This window comes from Schistocerca nitens, chromosome 3, assembly GCF_023898315.1.
Source record: "Schistocerca nitens isolate TAMUIC-IGC-003100 chromosome 3, iqSchNite1.1, whole genome shotgun sequence".
Lineage (NCBI taxonomy): Eukaryota > Metazoa > Arthropoda > Insecta > Orthoptera > Acrididae > Schistocerca > Schistocerca nitens.
Window position 1 is genome coordinate 605026228 of NC_064616.1, and position 18814 is coordinate 605045041.

General features: G+C 38.8%; 1 protein-coding gene across 1 annotated transcript in view; it reads left to right on the top strand.

The window, feature by feature from the left end:
- LOC126248535 (hemicentin-1-like) overlaps positions 1 to 18814 on the top strand; it is an 838517-nt gene that overhangs the window by 583802 nt on the left and 235901 nt on the right. The window contains exons 38-40 of the mRNA XM_049949594.1: positions 4043 to 4142; positions 11822 to 11943; positions 12433 to 12598. Of these exons, the coding sequence (XP_049805551.1) occupies positions 4043 to 4142; positions 11822 to 11943; positions 12433 to 12598 (388 nt within the window). The remainder of the gene's footprint in view (positions 1 to 4042; positions 4143 to 11821; positions 11944 to 12432; positions 12599 to 18814) is intronic.

The following is an 18814-nucleotide window of genomic DNA, read 5'->3' on the forward strand; positions in this document are numbered from 1 at the left end:
TGGCAGGACACTTAGAAGATGCAACAAGTCCACTAAAGAGACAGCTTACACTACACTCGTTCGTCCTCTGTTAGAATATTGCTGCGCGGTGTGGGATCCTTACCAGGTGGGATCGACGGAGGACATCGAAAGGGTGCGAAAAAGGGCAGCTCATTTTGTATTATCACATAATAGGGGAGAGAGTGTGGCAGATATGATATGCGAGTTGGGATGGAAGTCATTAAAGCAAAGACGTTTTTCGTCGTGGCGAGATCTATTTACGAAATTTCAGTCGCAAACTTTCTCTTCCGAATGCGAAAATATTTTGTTGAGCCCAACCTACATAGGTAGGAATGATCATCAAAATAAAATAAGAGAAATCAGAGCTCGAACAGAAAGGTTTAAGAGTTCATTTTTCCTGCGCGCTGTTTGGGAGTGGAATGGTAGAGAGATAGTATGATTATGGTTCGATGAACCCTCTGCCAAGCACTTAAATGTGAATTGCAGAGTAGTCATGTAGATGTAGATGTAGATGTAGAGGGTCATTTCACTCTCCTTTAGACTCTTTCACAACACCAGAATAGCCGTGCTTGGTGATGTGGTGGTGTCAAAATGGTAACCTGCCTAGACCACACATAATCTTAGTCCAGCTGATAGCAGACAGTTTCCAATGGTCCTTGGTGACACATCAGGTGCAACATATGCTCAAGTTTCTTCCATGGATGATGTTCGATCACCTTCTGCTGCTCTCACACTCTGTCAATCTGAATGTGTGTATGTACTACGTCAATCTCCAGAACCTGGTCTATGGGCATGGATATGCTCTACAGACCTCTACTGCTCCACAGAACACAGATGAAAGCAGTGACACACCAGTGATACATTGTGCCCAATGTGCAGCAACCCATCATACATCTGTCCAGCCTCTCTCAGGCCCATAATGCGACCCTGTTCAAATTACTGATGTTGTTCCACAGGAGCACGTACTCTTCAGCGGGGCATGGTTGTACCCTAAACTGAAAGTTCACACACTGTTCACCTCTGCACTGAGCTCAGTTACTGTATGTAGTGTCAAGACAGAGGGCACACAGACTGGCCTTCAGCACTATCTGATCACCAATGACCATGACAAACGAATCACTAGCACCACAATTGTTCATTGCGCACATATTATACACTGGTGCCACTGAGTACAGTCCTTGAGGGTGTTGCATTTTTCCTGGCAGTTTATAATTGAGTGTGGAATACAAATGACAATGGAATGAATTTCATGTGTAACCGTTATTTATACTTATTGACTCCACTTTTAGGGTACATCTGGTGTGAACATATTGTCAGTCTTCACTAGATGACATTTTTTACTTATTTGGTTTACTCTGACTGAATTGTTGGATAAGATCATGATATCTCAGATCTGATGAATTTTCCATATTTATTCCCAAAGTGTGAGAGGGGTTTACCCAGTGTAGATCCTCAGAGAGGTCTGTCTGACCACATGACAATTATGTGTGAAAAATAAGTGTAACTGCAATCTGAGTCACTCTTCATGGACTATGGACTCACAACAACATAAGAGTGTTCTATCAATATCATGTATGTTACTTCATTACTTTAAAGTTATCATTTTCAGGGGTGGATCAAAATTAGTAAAAATCTACATTGTTTATATACATTCAAAGTTTGATTGAATGAGACAGTGATGTGTTATTCAAAGTACTGGTTCTATAATTTGCTGTCTCACACTGGGCTTATACAGAGATGGTAGTTTTAATTATGTCATAGCTAATTTTCTCCTAAAACAGTTGCCAACTGAGTAAGTTCTCCATATTTAATGATCACAATGCCTTAGTGGCATTATATTCTAAGTATTAATCCTTTTCACCAGGCTTTGGCAGAAGTTTGCATGTATGGTAACAGTAAGTTGTAACCTATTTCTTGGGAATGGGTGACAGGAAATTGAAGAAATTTTTAAGACTGCACTTGATGCCAGGTGATTGGAGATGGAAATGGAAATGCCGTGTGGTTAGGGCCTCCAGTCGGGTAGATCGTTCACCTGGTGCAAGTCTTTCGAGTTGATGCAACTTCGGCAACTTGCATGTTGATGGGGACAAAATGATGATGATAAGGACAACATAACACCCAGTCCCTGAATGGAGAAAATTTCCAACTCAACCGCAAATTGAACCCTGGTTGTAAGGTATGATATTCTGTCGCACTGACCACTCAGCTACCAGGGGCGGACGACTGGAGATGACAACATTGAAATGTGAGATACTTGGTCAGTAAAGGGTGTTTACTGCATGTCACAAAGAGGGCTGTCAAATTCAACAATACATTCAGAACTAAAAAAAAGCCAACAAAATAAGCTTTAACCATAAAACCAGTTATTGAACTTGCCTACACTTTCATGCTATTCAAAATAAATCAGTGTGCACTGCTCCAATGTCATATTCAGTTCTTTGTAACTATCACCATATTATTTATTGTTTAAATATATGAATATGGTATCTGTTCTTTTGGACATGTCCGAAAGAACAGATACCATCAGTGATCATGCAGCTCGTTGGAAAGAAATTACAATAAAATGAATACCCCTATCTGCATACAGGCATTGATATAAGTCAACGGGGACAGTTTAAAATGTGTGCCCTGCCCGGGTCTCGAACCTAGGATCCCCTACTTACATGGCAGATGCTCTATCCATCTGAGCCACTGAAGACACAGAGGATAGTGTAACTGCAGGGACTTATCTATGTCACACCTCCTGTGAGACCCACCTTCCCAACTTATTGTCCTGCACTATATTCTTAGTGCCCCTGCCCATTATATTCATTACACACGGCTTTTTGCCAATTCCCGTAAGAGTTTGGGCACTTTTTGTGCATCCGCACAGAAGAAGATGGTCAAATGGCCAGTGAACCTTATGTTGGGAATGTGAGTCTCATGGGAGGCGTGCCAGAGATAAGTCTCTGCAGTTTTACTATCATCTGTGTCCTTGGTGGCTCAGATGGATAGAGCATCTGCCATGTAAGCAGGAGATCCTGGGTGCGAGTCCCAGTCGGGCATACATTTTCAACTGTCCCCGTTGACTTATATCAATGCCTGTAGGCAGCTAGGGTATTCATTTCATTGTAATTTCATTCTAACGAGTTGCATGGTCACCGATGGTATCTGTTCTTTCAGATATGTCCAAAAGAACAGATACCATATAGTTAAGGATCACCAGCCATTTGACCATCTTCTTCTGTGTGGATGCACAAACAGTGCCTGAAGTCTTACGGAAATCGGCAAAAAGCCGCGAATAATGAGTATAATGGGCAAGGGCACTAAGAATATAGTATGGGATAATAAGTTCAGAATGTGCCTCTCACAGCAGGTGTGCCAGAGATAAGTCCCTGCAGTTGCACTATCCTCTGTGTCCTTGTTGGCTCAGATGGATAGAGCATCTGCCATGTAAGCAGGAGATCCTGGGTTCGAGTCTCGGTCGGCGCACACATTTTCAACTGTCCCCTGTATGCAACTAGGGGTATTAATTTCACTGTAATTTTATTTATTGTTTGTTGTTAATAGAACACCTCCCTCTCTGGTCCTAATTTACTTTAAGTTCAGACTGTTTCTCTGGCAATTACTTAATTTTATCTGGACTTGAGGCTCAGCATTTGACCAATAACAATTATAATTTCAATTTGCTTGCCCAGTCATTGCTACATTTTCAAGAAGAGTATTATTTCATACTATACATCACCATCTTTAAGTGCTAGATCAAATTTTTCTCATGTGTCACAAAATGATTTGCCATTATTTAGCCATGCGGAGTGATTGCTTGGTTTGTGGCACCACGTCATGGATTGCATGGCCCCTCCCGCCAGAGGCTCGAGTCCTCCCTCGGGCATGGGTGTCCGTGTTGTTCTTAGCATAAGTTAGTTTAAGTTGTGTGTATGTCTAGTGACCAATGACCTCAGCAGTTTGGTCCCTTAGGAAGTAACATACATTTGAACATTTTTTGCCATTATCTAAACAAAATTAAATGTAGTAACAAAAATTTTTGTTTTTAATATTTCAGGTTATTCCTAATGTCACTAGAGCTCATGGTGGAAAGTATTCTTGTTTAGCAATCAATAAGGCAGGTACAACAGAGCAGAAATTTAATGTGGAAATTCAAGGTGAGTTTCTGTAATTCTATGAATAGTTATTTCGCTTTTTTACAAATATCTGTAAATATTTGTCAAGGGCTGTTCAGTTAATTTAAAAATACAACTGCCTGACAGATAAAAACTTTTCTGCCAGACTGAGAGTCATAGCTTTTGTGTGCAAGTACTCTACCAACTGAGCTATCAAAGCACAACTCACAATCTGCTCTCACAACTGTACTTCCACCTCATATCCTACCTTCCAAACTTAATAGGAGTTCTCTTGCATTCCTTGCAGGACTAGCACTCCTGGAAGAAAGGATACTGCAGAGACATTGGTTAGCCAAAGCTGGAGGACTTTTTCCAGAATGAATTTTCATTCTGCAGCAGTGTATGGTCAGATTTGAAACTTCTTGGCAGATTTAAAGTAAGTGTTGGACTGACACTCAAACCTGGGACCTATGCCTTTTGTGGGCAAGTGCTGTACTGACTGAGCTATCCAAGCACAACTCACAGCCCAGCCTCACAGCTTTACTTGCAACTGTACTTCATCTTCTACCTTCCAAATTTTACAGAAGTTCTCCTGGATACCTTGCAGGATTAGTATTCTTGGAAGAAAGGACACTGTGGAGACTGGGGGACTGTTTCCAGAATGAAGTTTTACTCTAAGCAGAGTGTTTGCAGATTTGAAAGTCTCTGGAAAATTAAAAATGAGTGCTGTTCCAGGTCTCAAACCTAAGACCTTTGCCTTTCATTAGCAAGTGCTACTTCCACCAGCACCTCATCTCCTACCTTCTTTGTGCTACAGAGTGAAAATTCATTCAGGAAACAACCTCCTGGATGTGACTAAGCTACATCTTCCCATTATCTTTTCTTCCAGGCAAAAGGCAAGAAGGTAGGAATTGCGGGACTGGTGGAAGTAAAGTCGTGAGGGTGGGTTGTGTGTCATACTTCGATAGCTCAGTCAGTAGTCAAAGTAGCCACATAGAAGTCCTGCTCCAACACATAGTTTCATTCTGCCAGGAAGTTTCAAATCAGCTTACACTCCACTGCATAATGAAAATTTTTCTGTATCTTCAAAATAGGTTTTAAATATGAGATAGTGAGTTATGTGATTTGATAAGAAGTGACATGAAAACTAATGTCTGCAAAAAATATCTTTTAAATTTAGCAGATTATTTTTTATGTGAACCATGTCAGAGATGACAAAATACAATGGGACTTCCAGATTGTCAAACCTGTCAGGGATACCAAAATACAAAGTGACTTTAAGACTGTACTGTGAGAACTGTTCTTAGTCATAGTGATAAGAGTTGATATAAGAGTTAATTTTTGTAGCTGCAAGACACTGAGACCTTAAACAAACCTCTGTTCACATTTCCTTATATTCTGGCATTAATAGTCTCCACAACAATCACAAACAGGTGTTTCAAATACGTAAGCAATTGTATAAAGTGGTGAGTCCTCTGATGCTTAAATTTTTAAGAACTATCCCACACTTTCAGCTTTGTTAGAGGTAATCTGCCATTACTATGACAACAGTTGTTGGAGCATATAGGCACTAGATTAGCAGAGCACAACAGTAGTCACACTGATCAGAATCTTATTCCATGCAGTAGTTGAGGTACTTGGGCTGCCCTATTGTCAAGTTTACATACAGCATTGAGATGTGATCATGTTTAAAGTAAAATAATGACATAAAGTAGCAAAACGTTGAGAGCTCTGTGGTAAGACATTAAAAACTCACACAAGCCCTTGGAACATTGAAATCACCCAGGATGCCAGACACTGATCATCAGAATGGACTTCACACAGAACACTATAGACAGTCCATGATCTCCTGGGAATGGCCAGTGTTCAGAACACTGACTGAAGCATTGCAGAGAGGCAGGAGGAGATGATAATACAAAAATACAAAGAGCAAGCAGCTTCCCAAGTGATTCCATATGTTAGTGAGTAGCTGATGGTTATGGCAAGTTATTATGTCACACATATTGTGCTGAGAAGACATGGGAAAGCAGAAGCATACTTCAGTTGACATCATAGTCATATCTTTTTCAGTTGCAAAATAAGTACTAGCAGAAGATTCTGTTTTCAATGAGTGCTGTGGCATGGAGATTAAGACACTGGATTTCCATTACTGAGTACTGTAGTTACAACCTTCATCTGGCCATCCAGATTTAGATTTCCTGTCATTTCCCTAAAGTGAAAACCATGAAGTTTCCTTTAAAGAGGAAATGACCAATTTCACTCTTTGTGTGTCTGACCTCAATAGCAGGTTGGCCTCCAAGCATAATACCTTCTGTAGTAGCCACCATCAAATGCTGTGCTTATAGTGAGTAATTAAACAAGCCCATAGCACTATAAAACTTCACATTTTGTGTGATTGCTCTATCATTATAAATAATTTATTATTAGTGATATCCTTGTATGGTCTACACCATATCCAGTTTGATGACCACCAGATCAAAACTGCTTGTGCTATAAGTTATATGATCCAGCCTCAAGTTTCTGATTTTCTGTAGTTGCATGTACAGCTGTGCCAGCTAAGTTAAGAATGGCATCTTATTCTGTGGCGTAATCCCAAGTCAGATGATGAATCTCTTGGTCCTAAATTTTATGGAGGCTGCTATGTGACTTATCAGTAGTGCCGGAGAAATTTTACTATTCATCAACTATTGTTATCAAATAGTAACCACTGCAGGTGTGGCTCATAGTTAAGGCTATGTGTTGGAGCTGCCCCAAAATGTATTTTAAAATACATATTTCAGTAAAGTATTACAGAATTTCAGTTATCAGGATGTATTTAGAATATTTCCTATGCAAATTTAAATATATACTGTGTTGGACTGTACTCATGTGACCACCTGATTTTCTGCCACAGGCAGAGTGACAAAACTTCTTTGAATTCTATGGATAAGTGACATTTTTCTAATCTTTCCAATAACAAGATACATCTTGTTTGTATCCCTATTTGATTTGCATTTCTTTCCCACAGCACTACTCATGTGATTTTTTTCTGCTCACTTTGATACGCGTGTTTGTAGATGCCACATAAAATTACAAGTCATTCCAGGCAGCAGTTGACTGTAGGCAGTCATTTGATGCAGTTTTGGTGCACCACCTCTTCCAGTCACACCAGACAAAGATGCAAGACCTGCCCAATCCAACCACCCAGCACCTCCTACTCCAGTCCTGTCACAGGCTTATCCTACCTCCTCTGAGGCTGGACCACCTGTGAAAGCAGCCATGTCATAAACTAACTCTACTGCAAATGCTACACAGCTTTTAATGTCTGCATGAGTACCAACCTGCTGTGCACCAGGATGAATGTCCACCACCAAACTGTTACCAAGAAAAATGTTGACCAACTGGTGGCATAACATGCAGCTAAGCACAACATGCTCAGTTTCCATGGCTGCTTCACAACCTGGACCATGTGGATTCTCTCTTCTACCACCAGCCTCTCTGACCTATGCAGATTAGAGTTATCCCTAAATCACATCCTCCACTTCCATAATCATCCTGGCTTTGCTCTGAGGTAACCCACTGTCTCGACACCCTCCAGCTGACTGTTAGCCCTCCCTCTGTCCTGTCACACCTTCCCATTTCATGTCCCACTACTGCCTTCAGCATGCACCAGCTCCCACCAACCCCTACAGTTGGTCTCCACCAGCCCCTACAATCATGGACTACATGCCCAGCCCATGTACTTGCCACTCCTCCCTGCTGCATTACTAGCTGTCAAACCAGCTGCCTCCCTCTGAGCTGCTAACCACTCACCCCCAATCCTCCTCCCTGCTTCCCATGTCCCTCTCCTTTGACCCACCCCACCTGGCTTCGCCCTTACCATCTGCCAAAACATGTGTGTGTGCAAAACCTCTAGCTCATCAAGGGATAACTCAAAAAGCTAGCAAGTTTCCTTCCTTTTGTGTTGGCTTATACATTTCAAGTGTTGCTTGTGAGGGTCTGTCATATTTGCTCCATTATTATGTAGTACATACCAATGTGAAATTACACTCACTATACTAGTTTATGTTTTCTAAATATTCCATTCAATTACCTGGTGGTTCCACTGTTTTGTGCAGGCTTTCCAGGAAAAGAGGATACCATCTCTTTTATTATTCAAGTGGTGTTAGCTTTCCAGAATGTTTATGGGGAATTACAGTCTTGAACATGACTGTTAACAGCAACTGTGCATAAACTTCAATTAGTAAAGTAAACAGCCCATCACTAGCCATAACTGATTAGCTGTTTACTTTACTAATCAAAATTTATGAGTAATAAATTAGATGCATCATCAGACTTTGAAAATGGAGTAATTCTCTGCAAAAGTATTTGGGTCCATACTGTATATGAAGTTAAAACTGAGTTGTCACATAAATAAACTAATCAAGAAGGTTATTTCAGTGTGTTACATCCATAGAATTGTCTTTCTTTGTATCAACTTAAAGTCAAAAGTGTTGCTTATTTTTTGTGTTTAGGCTTCCTGCTGTCTTGTGAAATTGTTTTCTGGGGCAACGCAACTAAAGTAAATAAGGTGTTTGTTCAGTGGAAGGAGGTAGTAAAAATATTGTGTAAAGTAGATAATTGTACACCTTACAGAAACCTTTTTAGGGATCTTGGAATTCTTATACTTGCTCCACAGTACATATACTACTTAAAGGTTTATGTTGCCAATTATAAAAATCAGTTTCAGCTTATCTATGATATACACGATGAAAAAAATAATTTTCATATAAACTTTGCCTTCTTGTTTATGGCACAGAATGGAGTCAGTACTCTGGCAGGAAGACATTCAATAAGCCCCTGTCTAACATAAAACAAGAAATGAGGATCTGTACCAATTCAAATGAAAATTTAAAAAAATGGCTTATAGCCACTGTTTCCACAAATTATCCAAATACATAGATTCAGGGATTTAAAAGTTCTGTTAGCTACACAACAAGGGTTCATTATAAAGTTGCCACACATACCATTGTAATCAAGCAAATATTAAGTAACTAATAGAAATAAACAACAGCCATCTAATGAAACTCAGGAGGTAGCAGTTTTTTTTAATTTTTTTATTTTTTTAATTTTTTTAATTTTTTTCTTTTTTTTCAAAATGATGGCTTTTTTTTCTAATATTCTCAAACAAATTTACACCACATTAGCATGAAAAGCATAAAGCAGAATAATGGTAGCTTATTATTAATGCAGTATACAGATTACAACTATAAAGAGTTTCTTGTCTTTTGTTAATGTATATTTTGACTTATTACACATCTCTAAAGATTCTTCTTCTTGATGAAAGCTACAGAACATAGCAAAAGAGTGAATGAATGGATGAAGTAAGGGAACAATGAATACAAAAACTCATAGATTAACAGAACTATGAATGTTAAGAAGTAAGATACAAAGAGTAAAGTGGTGAGCAGTTGGAAGCTGATTTGGGGGATGGAGGAAAATATGATTCTAGAAATGGATTAGAACATCTTATCAGGTCAGGTGGAGTATGGAACTAAATGATGTGTCAGAGGGGCAGTTCATTATAATTGACAATGTTCTGCTTTGTACTTATCGATGTCTCATCCAGCAATCACTCCCTCAGGTTGATGTACAACTTTCCAAAGAAGTCTTCACAGGGCAGTCGCAAATAGGCATACCAAAAAGACTGTCAGAAAGTGAGCTTTTGGCCAACAAGACCTTGGTCAAAAATAGGCAATACACACACACACACACACATCACAGTCTATGGTTGATGAAGCTAGACTGCAAGCAGCACCACTGCTGTTCGCAGTCTACCTTCAGCAGCCAGAGACTGTGGTTATGTGTGTGTGAGTTGTATTTGGATGAGTGTGTGTGGGTATCTTGTCTATTTTCAATGAAGGCCTTGTCGGCCAAAAGCTCACTTTCTCACAATCTTTTTGGTGTGCCTGGTGAGTAGCAACTATTATTTTCATAATACTGTTAGTAATAATTGTCACTTTGGACTGCAGTAACTGAATCTTATCCTTTGCCAAAGATCAAAAACCTCTCATTGTGCCCTGAACTATGGGTTATCTTCACCAAAATTCTTCCCACATCTCCCAAAATTGTACACCACTGACAATCCAAGCTATGAAATATCCTGGTCTGTTCTTTTGGCAGTCCTTCTTCCAGTGCCTGATCACATGAGTCATGTATATGTGAAAGACCCATATGCCAGACCTGTCATGTGCACCATCCAGGATAAACTATTCCAATCCTGTAACAGGTATATACTTTCCCATCAGACAGAGGACCACCAATGCTGTTTCAGCTATTGCATAGCTTTTTATATGGGGGTTATTTCCACTAAATTGTGGTCAAAGGCATGACTGACCACCCACGGACCACAAAATGGTTACCATCAACACCCATTCATCTGAATTATCATCCCCAAAACAAACTTCTCTGAATTGCATATGTGGAATCGGTCTTGAGAATACATCTTTCAGTCCAGTAATCCCCTAGCCTCAACTTTTGACTCCATGTTCTATAATAACCTCCTCTCCTGACACCCAACACAACTCCTCAGCTTCTTATGCCTCAGTACTTCTCCTTAATCCCTTGATTTCAGTTCCTTGCACTGTGAGTCTATGAGTCATCACTGACGCTGTTCCTCAGTATGTAACCTCTCCCTTTATACTACTCTTTCAGCCCCCCCCCCCCCCCCCCCCAAACTTCCCCACCCAAATTCCTCCCTGAAACTCTCATTTATCATTTGCAACACACTGCTAATTCTGTCTGCATCTGAATTAGGTTTCCACTTGTTGTATTCATGAATTCAGTCTATCCCACCCACCCCCTCTTAATCCTTCCTCCTCTAGTTCCCTTCCACTTTCATTGTTCTTCACAACCTCTCCGCCAAACGCAACCTCTCACCACAGACTACTTGCAATGTCAGAACAATGTAAGTGTTTGTCCATAAGCCCTAAGGAAAAGTGTAAATTATTATTTTCCAATCTTCCAATACTAATATTTACATTGTTGTTGTAGTTCAGATCATGTTCTCAACATAATTTTTGAAATTGTTCCATTTGCATTTACCTGTGGGAAACAGCATAAAATCACAGATTTAGTTTTATCACATATTTAGTGAAGAAAATTACTAGAACAAAAAATAATTTTAATTTGTAACAAGGACATTCTCCATCTATTGAAAGAGATAATATAGCTGGAGGAAATAAAACCATATATGATTCAAGGAGGAAGGTCACATACGCAAGACAAGAAGCCTGGCTCTGCATTTTTCTCCCATCAGGTACTGTGTGACTTTCCTACATAAACCATGACTAATCTTGTTTCCTCCAGGTATATCTTGTTCAAAAAGCTATTGTATTTATTAAGTTTTCTTTGTGCATATGTCTGGTCTTCCAATCTTTACTGGGTTGACTTTTCATTTTTATGTATTTATAAAAACAAATTTTGTATTTCATTATTTAGATAGGGTATTTGAAGTAGATGATTTTTCACTAATTGAAAATTTCTTCCATAGTGGCATAGTGAGTCAAGGGGTGTATTTTTTAAATATATTAAATAGCATTCAATAGCAAATTTTTATAACAGTTTTTGATTTAAAAATACCTTTGGAGCAGTATTTTGCTTCAAAATATATTTAGAAACTATTTTTGCTTCTCTTTCATAAAGTTTATAATAGTTACCTAGTAATCACTTACCACTATGTTTTGGACAAATCTTCTTGCCAGAGCCACCGACAGTTGTTCCTGGAATACCAACTGTCCAGAATCATCCAGTGAAACTTCATCAGAGAACAGTTCTGAAGTGTGCATTAGATGGCTCTCCTGCTCCAACTTATACGTGGTATAAAGTAAGCACAAAATAAAACATGAGTTCATATTAAATGTAATACATTGCTGTTTTTATCTTGTGATACAAGGTTTGCAGTGTGTTTTTGAATATTAACAAAACAAAAGTCTTGATCAGAAGACAGTGCCTAATATTTTTATTTACTTCTCACTGCCATTTGTACCCTACTACTTATCTTCTGGTCATAACTGCAAAAGAAACTTTGTTTACAGTTTTTGCTTTCAAATTGGTTTGTATTCCTATATCTTACCCCATGAAAGAGAATTTTGGTATAGTCATCTGTCCTTGATGAAACATTATGTTGTAGACATTACTGTCTCTCAATCAGTATTATAACTACATGTGCAGCTAGTTTATTAACATCTTTTGAAGCATCTTCATGATGGATTGTACATATAAAATGTTGCTGATTATTAACTATACTAAATGTAATTTACAAACAGCATAATTCATGAAATCTTTCATCTCTCTTTAATGCTGCTGTGCACAGAATGGGATACCACTTGTTGCGGGGACATCAGAGAATATTTACATATCATCAGATGGCAAGCAACTGCATTTGATGTATGCATTAGAAGATGATGTCGGCCTGTATTCTTGTATTGCTGAAAATCCAGCTGGCTATGAGCAGATGGCTTTCCAACTAAAGGTTGAAGGTAAGTTGTAGAAAAATAATACTAGTGTGTAATGAATGCAGGAAGAGGGTAGACATAGAAAGAATCAGTATTTAGTTGTAAACAGTTCTAGCTGTGTTAGAAAAGAGTCAGAGGTCCAAACACTAATAGAAAGCACTGAATCAAATCATAATAGGTATGGAAAGAAGGCTAATGCCAGAAATAAGTTGAGCCAAAATTTTTACAAAGGACCTAACCATGTTCAGAAAGGATAAATTAAATACACTTGGTTATGGAGTGTTTATTGCTGTCAGAAGTAGTTTACTTTGTAGTGAAACTGTAGTAGATACTTCCTGTGAGTTAGTATGCGTGGAAGCTATACTTGACAACCAGAAAAAATTAATAATTGGTTCTTTTTACTGAGCCCCAACTCAGATGATACATTTGCTGGACAGTTCAAAGAAACCTTGAGTGTCAATTAAAATAGGTGCCCCACTTGTACAGTTATAGTTGGTTGTGACTTCAATCTGTGTAGGCAAAAATACATGTTTAAAATTATTTTGGACAACTATTTCAGGAATCTACTCAAAGTGTAGACGGTGGATACAGAGGTCAGTGATCACAAGGTTTTTGTAGCTAGAGGCCTTGCTAAGATACAGTCTCCACTTCTTCCAATGTGACTGTGCAAGCATAGACCAGATGTGATTTAAATTCAGAGAAATGGTATCTATGGCAACTGAGAGATATATACCAAATAAATTAATAAATGGTAAACAAAATAGGTCAGAACACTGTTGCAGAAGCAACAAAAAAGGCATGCCACATTTAAAAGACTGTAAAATCTCCAAGATTGGCAAAGTTTTACAGAATCTCAAAATTTAGTGTGAACTTCAAAGTGAGATGCTTTTAATAGTTTCCACAACAAAACTATGTCTCAAAATCTGGTAGAAAACCCAAAGAGGTCCTAGTCATATGTAAAGTACACCAATGGCAAGACACAATCAACACCTTCACTGCATGATGACAATGGTGATGTTATTGATGGCAGCACAACTGAATCAGAGTTACAAAACATGGTTTTGCTAAATTCCTTTATGAAAGAAGGCAGAGTAAATACTCCAGAATTTGAATCAACAACTGCCAACATGAGTAACTTAGAAGCAGATATCCTCAGTCTAGCAAAGCAGCTTAAAACACTTAAGAAAGGAAAGGCTTCCAGTCCACATTGTATACCAGTCAGGTTCCTTTCAGAGTATGCAGAAACAATAGCCCCATACTTAGCAATCATAGGCAACTACTCGCTTGTAGAAAGATCCATACCCAAAGACTGGAAAGTTGTGTAAGTCATACCAATACCTAAGAAAGAAAATAGGAATAATCCACTGAATTACAGACCATATCACTAACATTAATTTGCAGTAGGATTTTTGAACATATACTGTGCTCCAAAAATTATAAATCACCTTGAATAAAATGAGTTATTGACAAATAGCCAACACGGATTCAGAAAATATCATTGCGATACACATGTAGCTCTTTATTCTCACAAAGTAATGAGTACCATTCCTCACAAATGACTTCTAATTAAATAGTGTGACTATGGAGCATTGTATCAATTGTATGAATGGATTTGCGATTTCCTGTCAGAAAGGTCACAGATAGTAATAATTGATGGGAAGTCATTGAGTAAAACACAAGCAACATCTGGTATTCCCTTAGGGAGTGTTATAAGCCCTCTGTTGTTCCTGATCTATATAAATGATTTAGGAGGCAATCTGAGCAGTCCTCTTAGATTGTTTGCACATGTTGCTGTCATTTGCCATCATGTAAAGTCATCAGATGATCAAAAAAATTTGAAAAATTATTTAGACAAGACATCTATATGGTGGAGAAGAATTATGAAAAGTGTGAAGTCATCCAAGTGAGCACTAAAAATAATCCACTAAATTTCATTTAGGGGAAGGTGGGGTAACGTGGCCACTCTAAGTGAAACTGAATTTTCATGAAACCATGGCTATTAACAGAAGCTTCTTGGATATACATCTTGAATCTACATACTGTAAAGCATCACACCAAATATTTATAGCTAAGGTAAAAGTTTATTTTATAGGATATATAAAAGTTTTCCTGAAAGCTTACATAGTGGCCACTTTTCCCTACCTAATGGTTCAAAACGGCTCTGAGCACTATGGGACTCAACTGCTGAGGTCATTAGTCCCCTAGAACTTAGAACTAGTTAAACCTAACTAACCTAAGGACATCACAAACATCCATGCCCGAGGCAGGATTCGAACCTGCGACCGTAGCGGTCTTGCGGTTCCAGACTGCAGCGCCTTGAACCGCACGGCTACTTCGGCCGGCTCCTACCTAATGGAATGAAGTGACCAGCCTTTTGCCCCCATTCACAAATATACTGTTTAATTTAAAACATGGGTAGGCTTATATTATTTATTTCACAATTGATTATAATTAGGAGAAAGAAATGGGTTGCAGTACACTGTTGGCACAAACAAGGTCCACAAATAAGAAACATTAATTATTCCTAATGATGTAAATAGAGAAATCAGTGACACAGTGGGCTGCTATTTCAATCTGATTCATTCACAGTTTATCCATTCAGAAACAATATTAAGTCATGTACAAAATTCCCATTTGAGGTTGTTGCCATTCATATGACATCCAGCGCACATTTTGTGGGCCCAGCGTTTATGTCTCCAACATCTAATCCATCCTTCATTTTCTTTAGATCTAGAAAACACTTCCTTGCAGTAAAAGCAGTTTGTGTCACTGTCCTCATGAGTGGAATTTTCTTCTGTTTCTTCTTGAAAAAGTTTCTTTTTAGCAGAAACTCTTTTGGAGTATGGTCCCACCTTTAGGTTCTTACCTTTGTTTGTGTTGCCTTACATTGTAGAATATTGGCCTTCCCTGTTTGTTTTTCTTCAAACGTATGTTTTTTCATTAAAAGCTACTATTCTTTCTTTCTTTTAGCTTCAGGCAACACAATTTTATAAGTGCTTGAAGTGATTATGTCAGTCTTTTATTTTTTACTCTTAGTTCGTCTTTGATCCACACTCTGTTTCTTAGGGAAAGCTTTCGCATCCTTTTGGCTTATGTGGAACCCACCTGTTGGATACTCAGAGGGAGGTTATTAATGGTCGAACACTGAGGGGAACCTTTTCTTGGAGAAGTTGTACCACCAATAACCTGAAGGCAGCCTGCACTTGAAAGGTAGCTCATAATTTGGTTCTAGAAATGAACCAGGAGGTGTATTTGAAGAAAACACAGCAGTTTGGCATCCAGAGGGACCATCGCTTGCAGAAGACTCAGCTGTTTCACAATGAGAAGAATCAATTTTTTAAAAAGGCACAATATTAGTGTCTCTATCCAAAGGAATATCAGTACCTCAGCTGCAGTATAATCTTCATCGGTAAACACTTTAGGGTCTAAAGGAAAAATTCACACTGTCTGGTGCTATCGATTGCTGTGTTGGAATAGCTGCAAGAAGAAGTGCTTCACCCAAGAGTGCAGTTATTGGAAACTATGTAACAGTTCTTCCTGGATTAATGCAAAGAAATTTTTCACAAGCTTGGGTGTGGAAGGTTTTAAAAGGAGACATGAATGCTTCATCTAACTCAGTCCGGAACCACGCGACTGCTACGGTTGCAGGCTCGAATCCTGCCTCGGGCATGGATGTGTGTGATGTCCTTAGGTTAGTTAGGTTTAAGTAGTTCTAAGTTCTAGGGGACGGATGACCACAGATGTTAAGTCCCATAGTGCTCAGAACCAATGCTTCATCTAAAAGTTGGAGCTTGTGGCTACAGTGTGGGTGCAAGCACACAACAGTTCTATGATATTCTCTGGCCATGTGAATGAAATCTTAGCTTTTAGTATGGGTGGAATGACCATCTAAGATTACTAGAACTGAATCTTGAGCAGTCGATTTTGCATGTTTTAAAAAATGTGCCATGTTGTTGTTGTTGTTGTTGTGGTCTTCAGTCCTGAGACTGGTTTGATGCAGCTCTCCTTGCTACTCTATCCTGTGCAAGCTTCTTCATCTCCCACTACCTACTGCAGCCTACATCCTTCTGAATCTGCTTAGTGTATTCATCTCTTGGTCTCCCTCTATGATTTTTACCCTGCACGCTGCCCTCCAGTACTAAATTGGTAATCCCTTGATGCCTCAGAACATGTCCTACCAACCGATCCCTTCTTCTAGTCAAGTTGTGCCACAAACTCCTCTTCTCTCCAATTCTGTTCAATACCTCCTCATTAGTGATGTGATCTACCCATTTAATCTTCAGCATTCTTCTGTAGCACCACATTTCGAAAGCTTCTATTCTCTTCTTGTCTAAACTATTTATCGTCCATGTTTCACTTCCATACATGGCTACACTCCATATCAATACTTTCAGAAACGACTTCCTGACACTTAAATCAATACTCGATCTTAACAAATTTCTCTTCTTCAGAAACGCTTTCCATACCATTGCCAGTCTACATTTATATCCTCTCTACTTCAACCATCATCAGTTATTTTGCTCCCCAAATAGCAAAACTCCTTTACTACTTTAAGTGTCTCATTTCCTAATCTAATTCCCTCAGCATCCCCCGACTTAATTCAACTACATTCCATTATCCTCATTTTGCTTTTGTTGATGTTCATTTATACCCTCCTTTCAAGACACTGTCCATTCCATTCAACTGCTCTTCCAAGTCCTTTGCAGTCTCTGACAGAATAACAATGTCATCGGCGAACCTCAAAGTTTTTTTTTTCCTCTCGCTGGATTTTAATAATTACTCCGAACTTTTCTTTTGTTTCCTTTACCGCTTACTCAACATACAGATTGAATAGCATCAGGGAGAGGCTACAAACCTGTCTCACTCCCTTCCCAACCACTGCTTCCCTTTCATGTCCCTCGACTCATAAATTTTACCCCTGCCACTTTCAGAATTTGAGAGAGAGTATTCCAGTCAACATTGTCAAAAGCTTTCTCTAAGTCTACAAATTCTAGAAACGTAGGTTTGCCTTTTCTTAATCTTTCTTCTAAGATAAGTCGTAGGGTCAGTATTGCCTCACGTGTTCCAACATTTCTACGGAATCCAAACTGATCTTCCCTGAGGTTGGCTTCTACCAGTTTTTCCATTCATGTGTAAAGAATTCGTGTTAGTATTTTGCAGCTGTGACTTATTAAACTCATAGTTTGGTAATTTTCACATCTGTCAATACCTGCTTTCTTTTCGATTGGAATTATTATATTCTTCTTGAAGTCTGAGCGAATTTCGCCTGTCTCATACATCTTGCTCACCAGATGGTAGATTTTTGTCAGGACTGGCTCTCCCAAGGCTTGCAGTAGTTCTAATGGAATGTTGTCTACTCCCGGGACCTTGTTTCGACTTAGGTCTTTCAGTGCTCTGTCAAACTGTTCATGCAGTATCATATCTCCCATTTCATCTTCATCTACCTCCTCTTCCATTTCCAAAATATTGTCCTCAAGAACATCGCCCCTGTATAGACCCTTTATATGCTCCTTCCACCTTTCTGCTTTCCCTTCTTTGCTTAGAACTGGGTTTTCATCTGAGCTCTTGATATTCATGCTAGTGGTTCTCTTTTCTCCAAAGGTCTCTTTAATTTTCCTGTAGGCAGTATCTATCTTACCCCTCGTGAGATAAGCCTCTACATCCTTACATTTGTCCTCTAGCCATACCTGCTTAGCCATTTTGCACTTCCTGTTGATCTCATTTTTGAGACGTTTGTATTCCTTTTTCTCTGCTTCACTTACACCATTTTTGTATTTTCTCCTTTCATCAATTAAATTCAGTATCTCTTCTGTTACCCAAGGATTTCTACTAGCCCTCGTCTTTTTACCTACTTGATCCTCTGCTGCCTTCACTATTTGATTCCTCAAAGCTACCCATTCTTCTTCTACTGTATTTCTTTCCCCCATTCCTGTCAATTGTTCTCTTATGCTCTCCCTGAAACTCTGTACAACCTCTGGTTCTTTCAGTTTATCCAGGTCCCATCTCCTCAAATTCCCCCCTTTTTGCAGTTTCTTCAGTTTTAATCTACAGTTCATAACCAATAGATTGTGGTCAGAGTCCACATCTGCCCCTGGAAATGTCTTACAATTTTTATTTTTTTATTTTATTTATATGTCAAGTTCTGTAGGACCAAATTGAGGAGCAAATCTCCAAGGTCATGGAACATGTCAGTACATGAACTTACAACATAAAAGTAATAACAGATAAAAATAAGTGTTC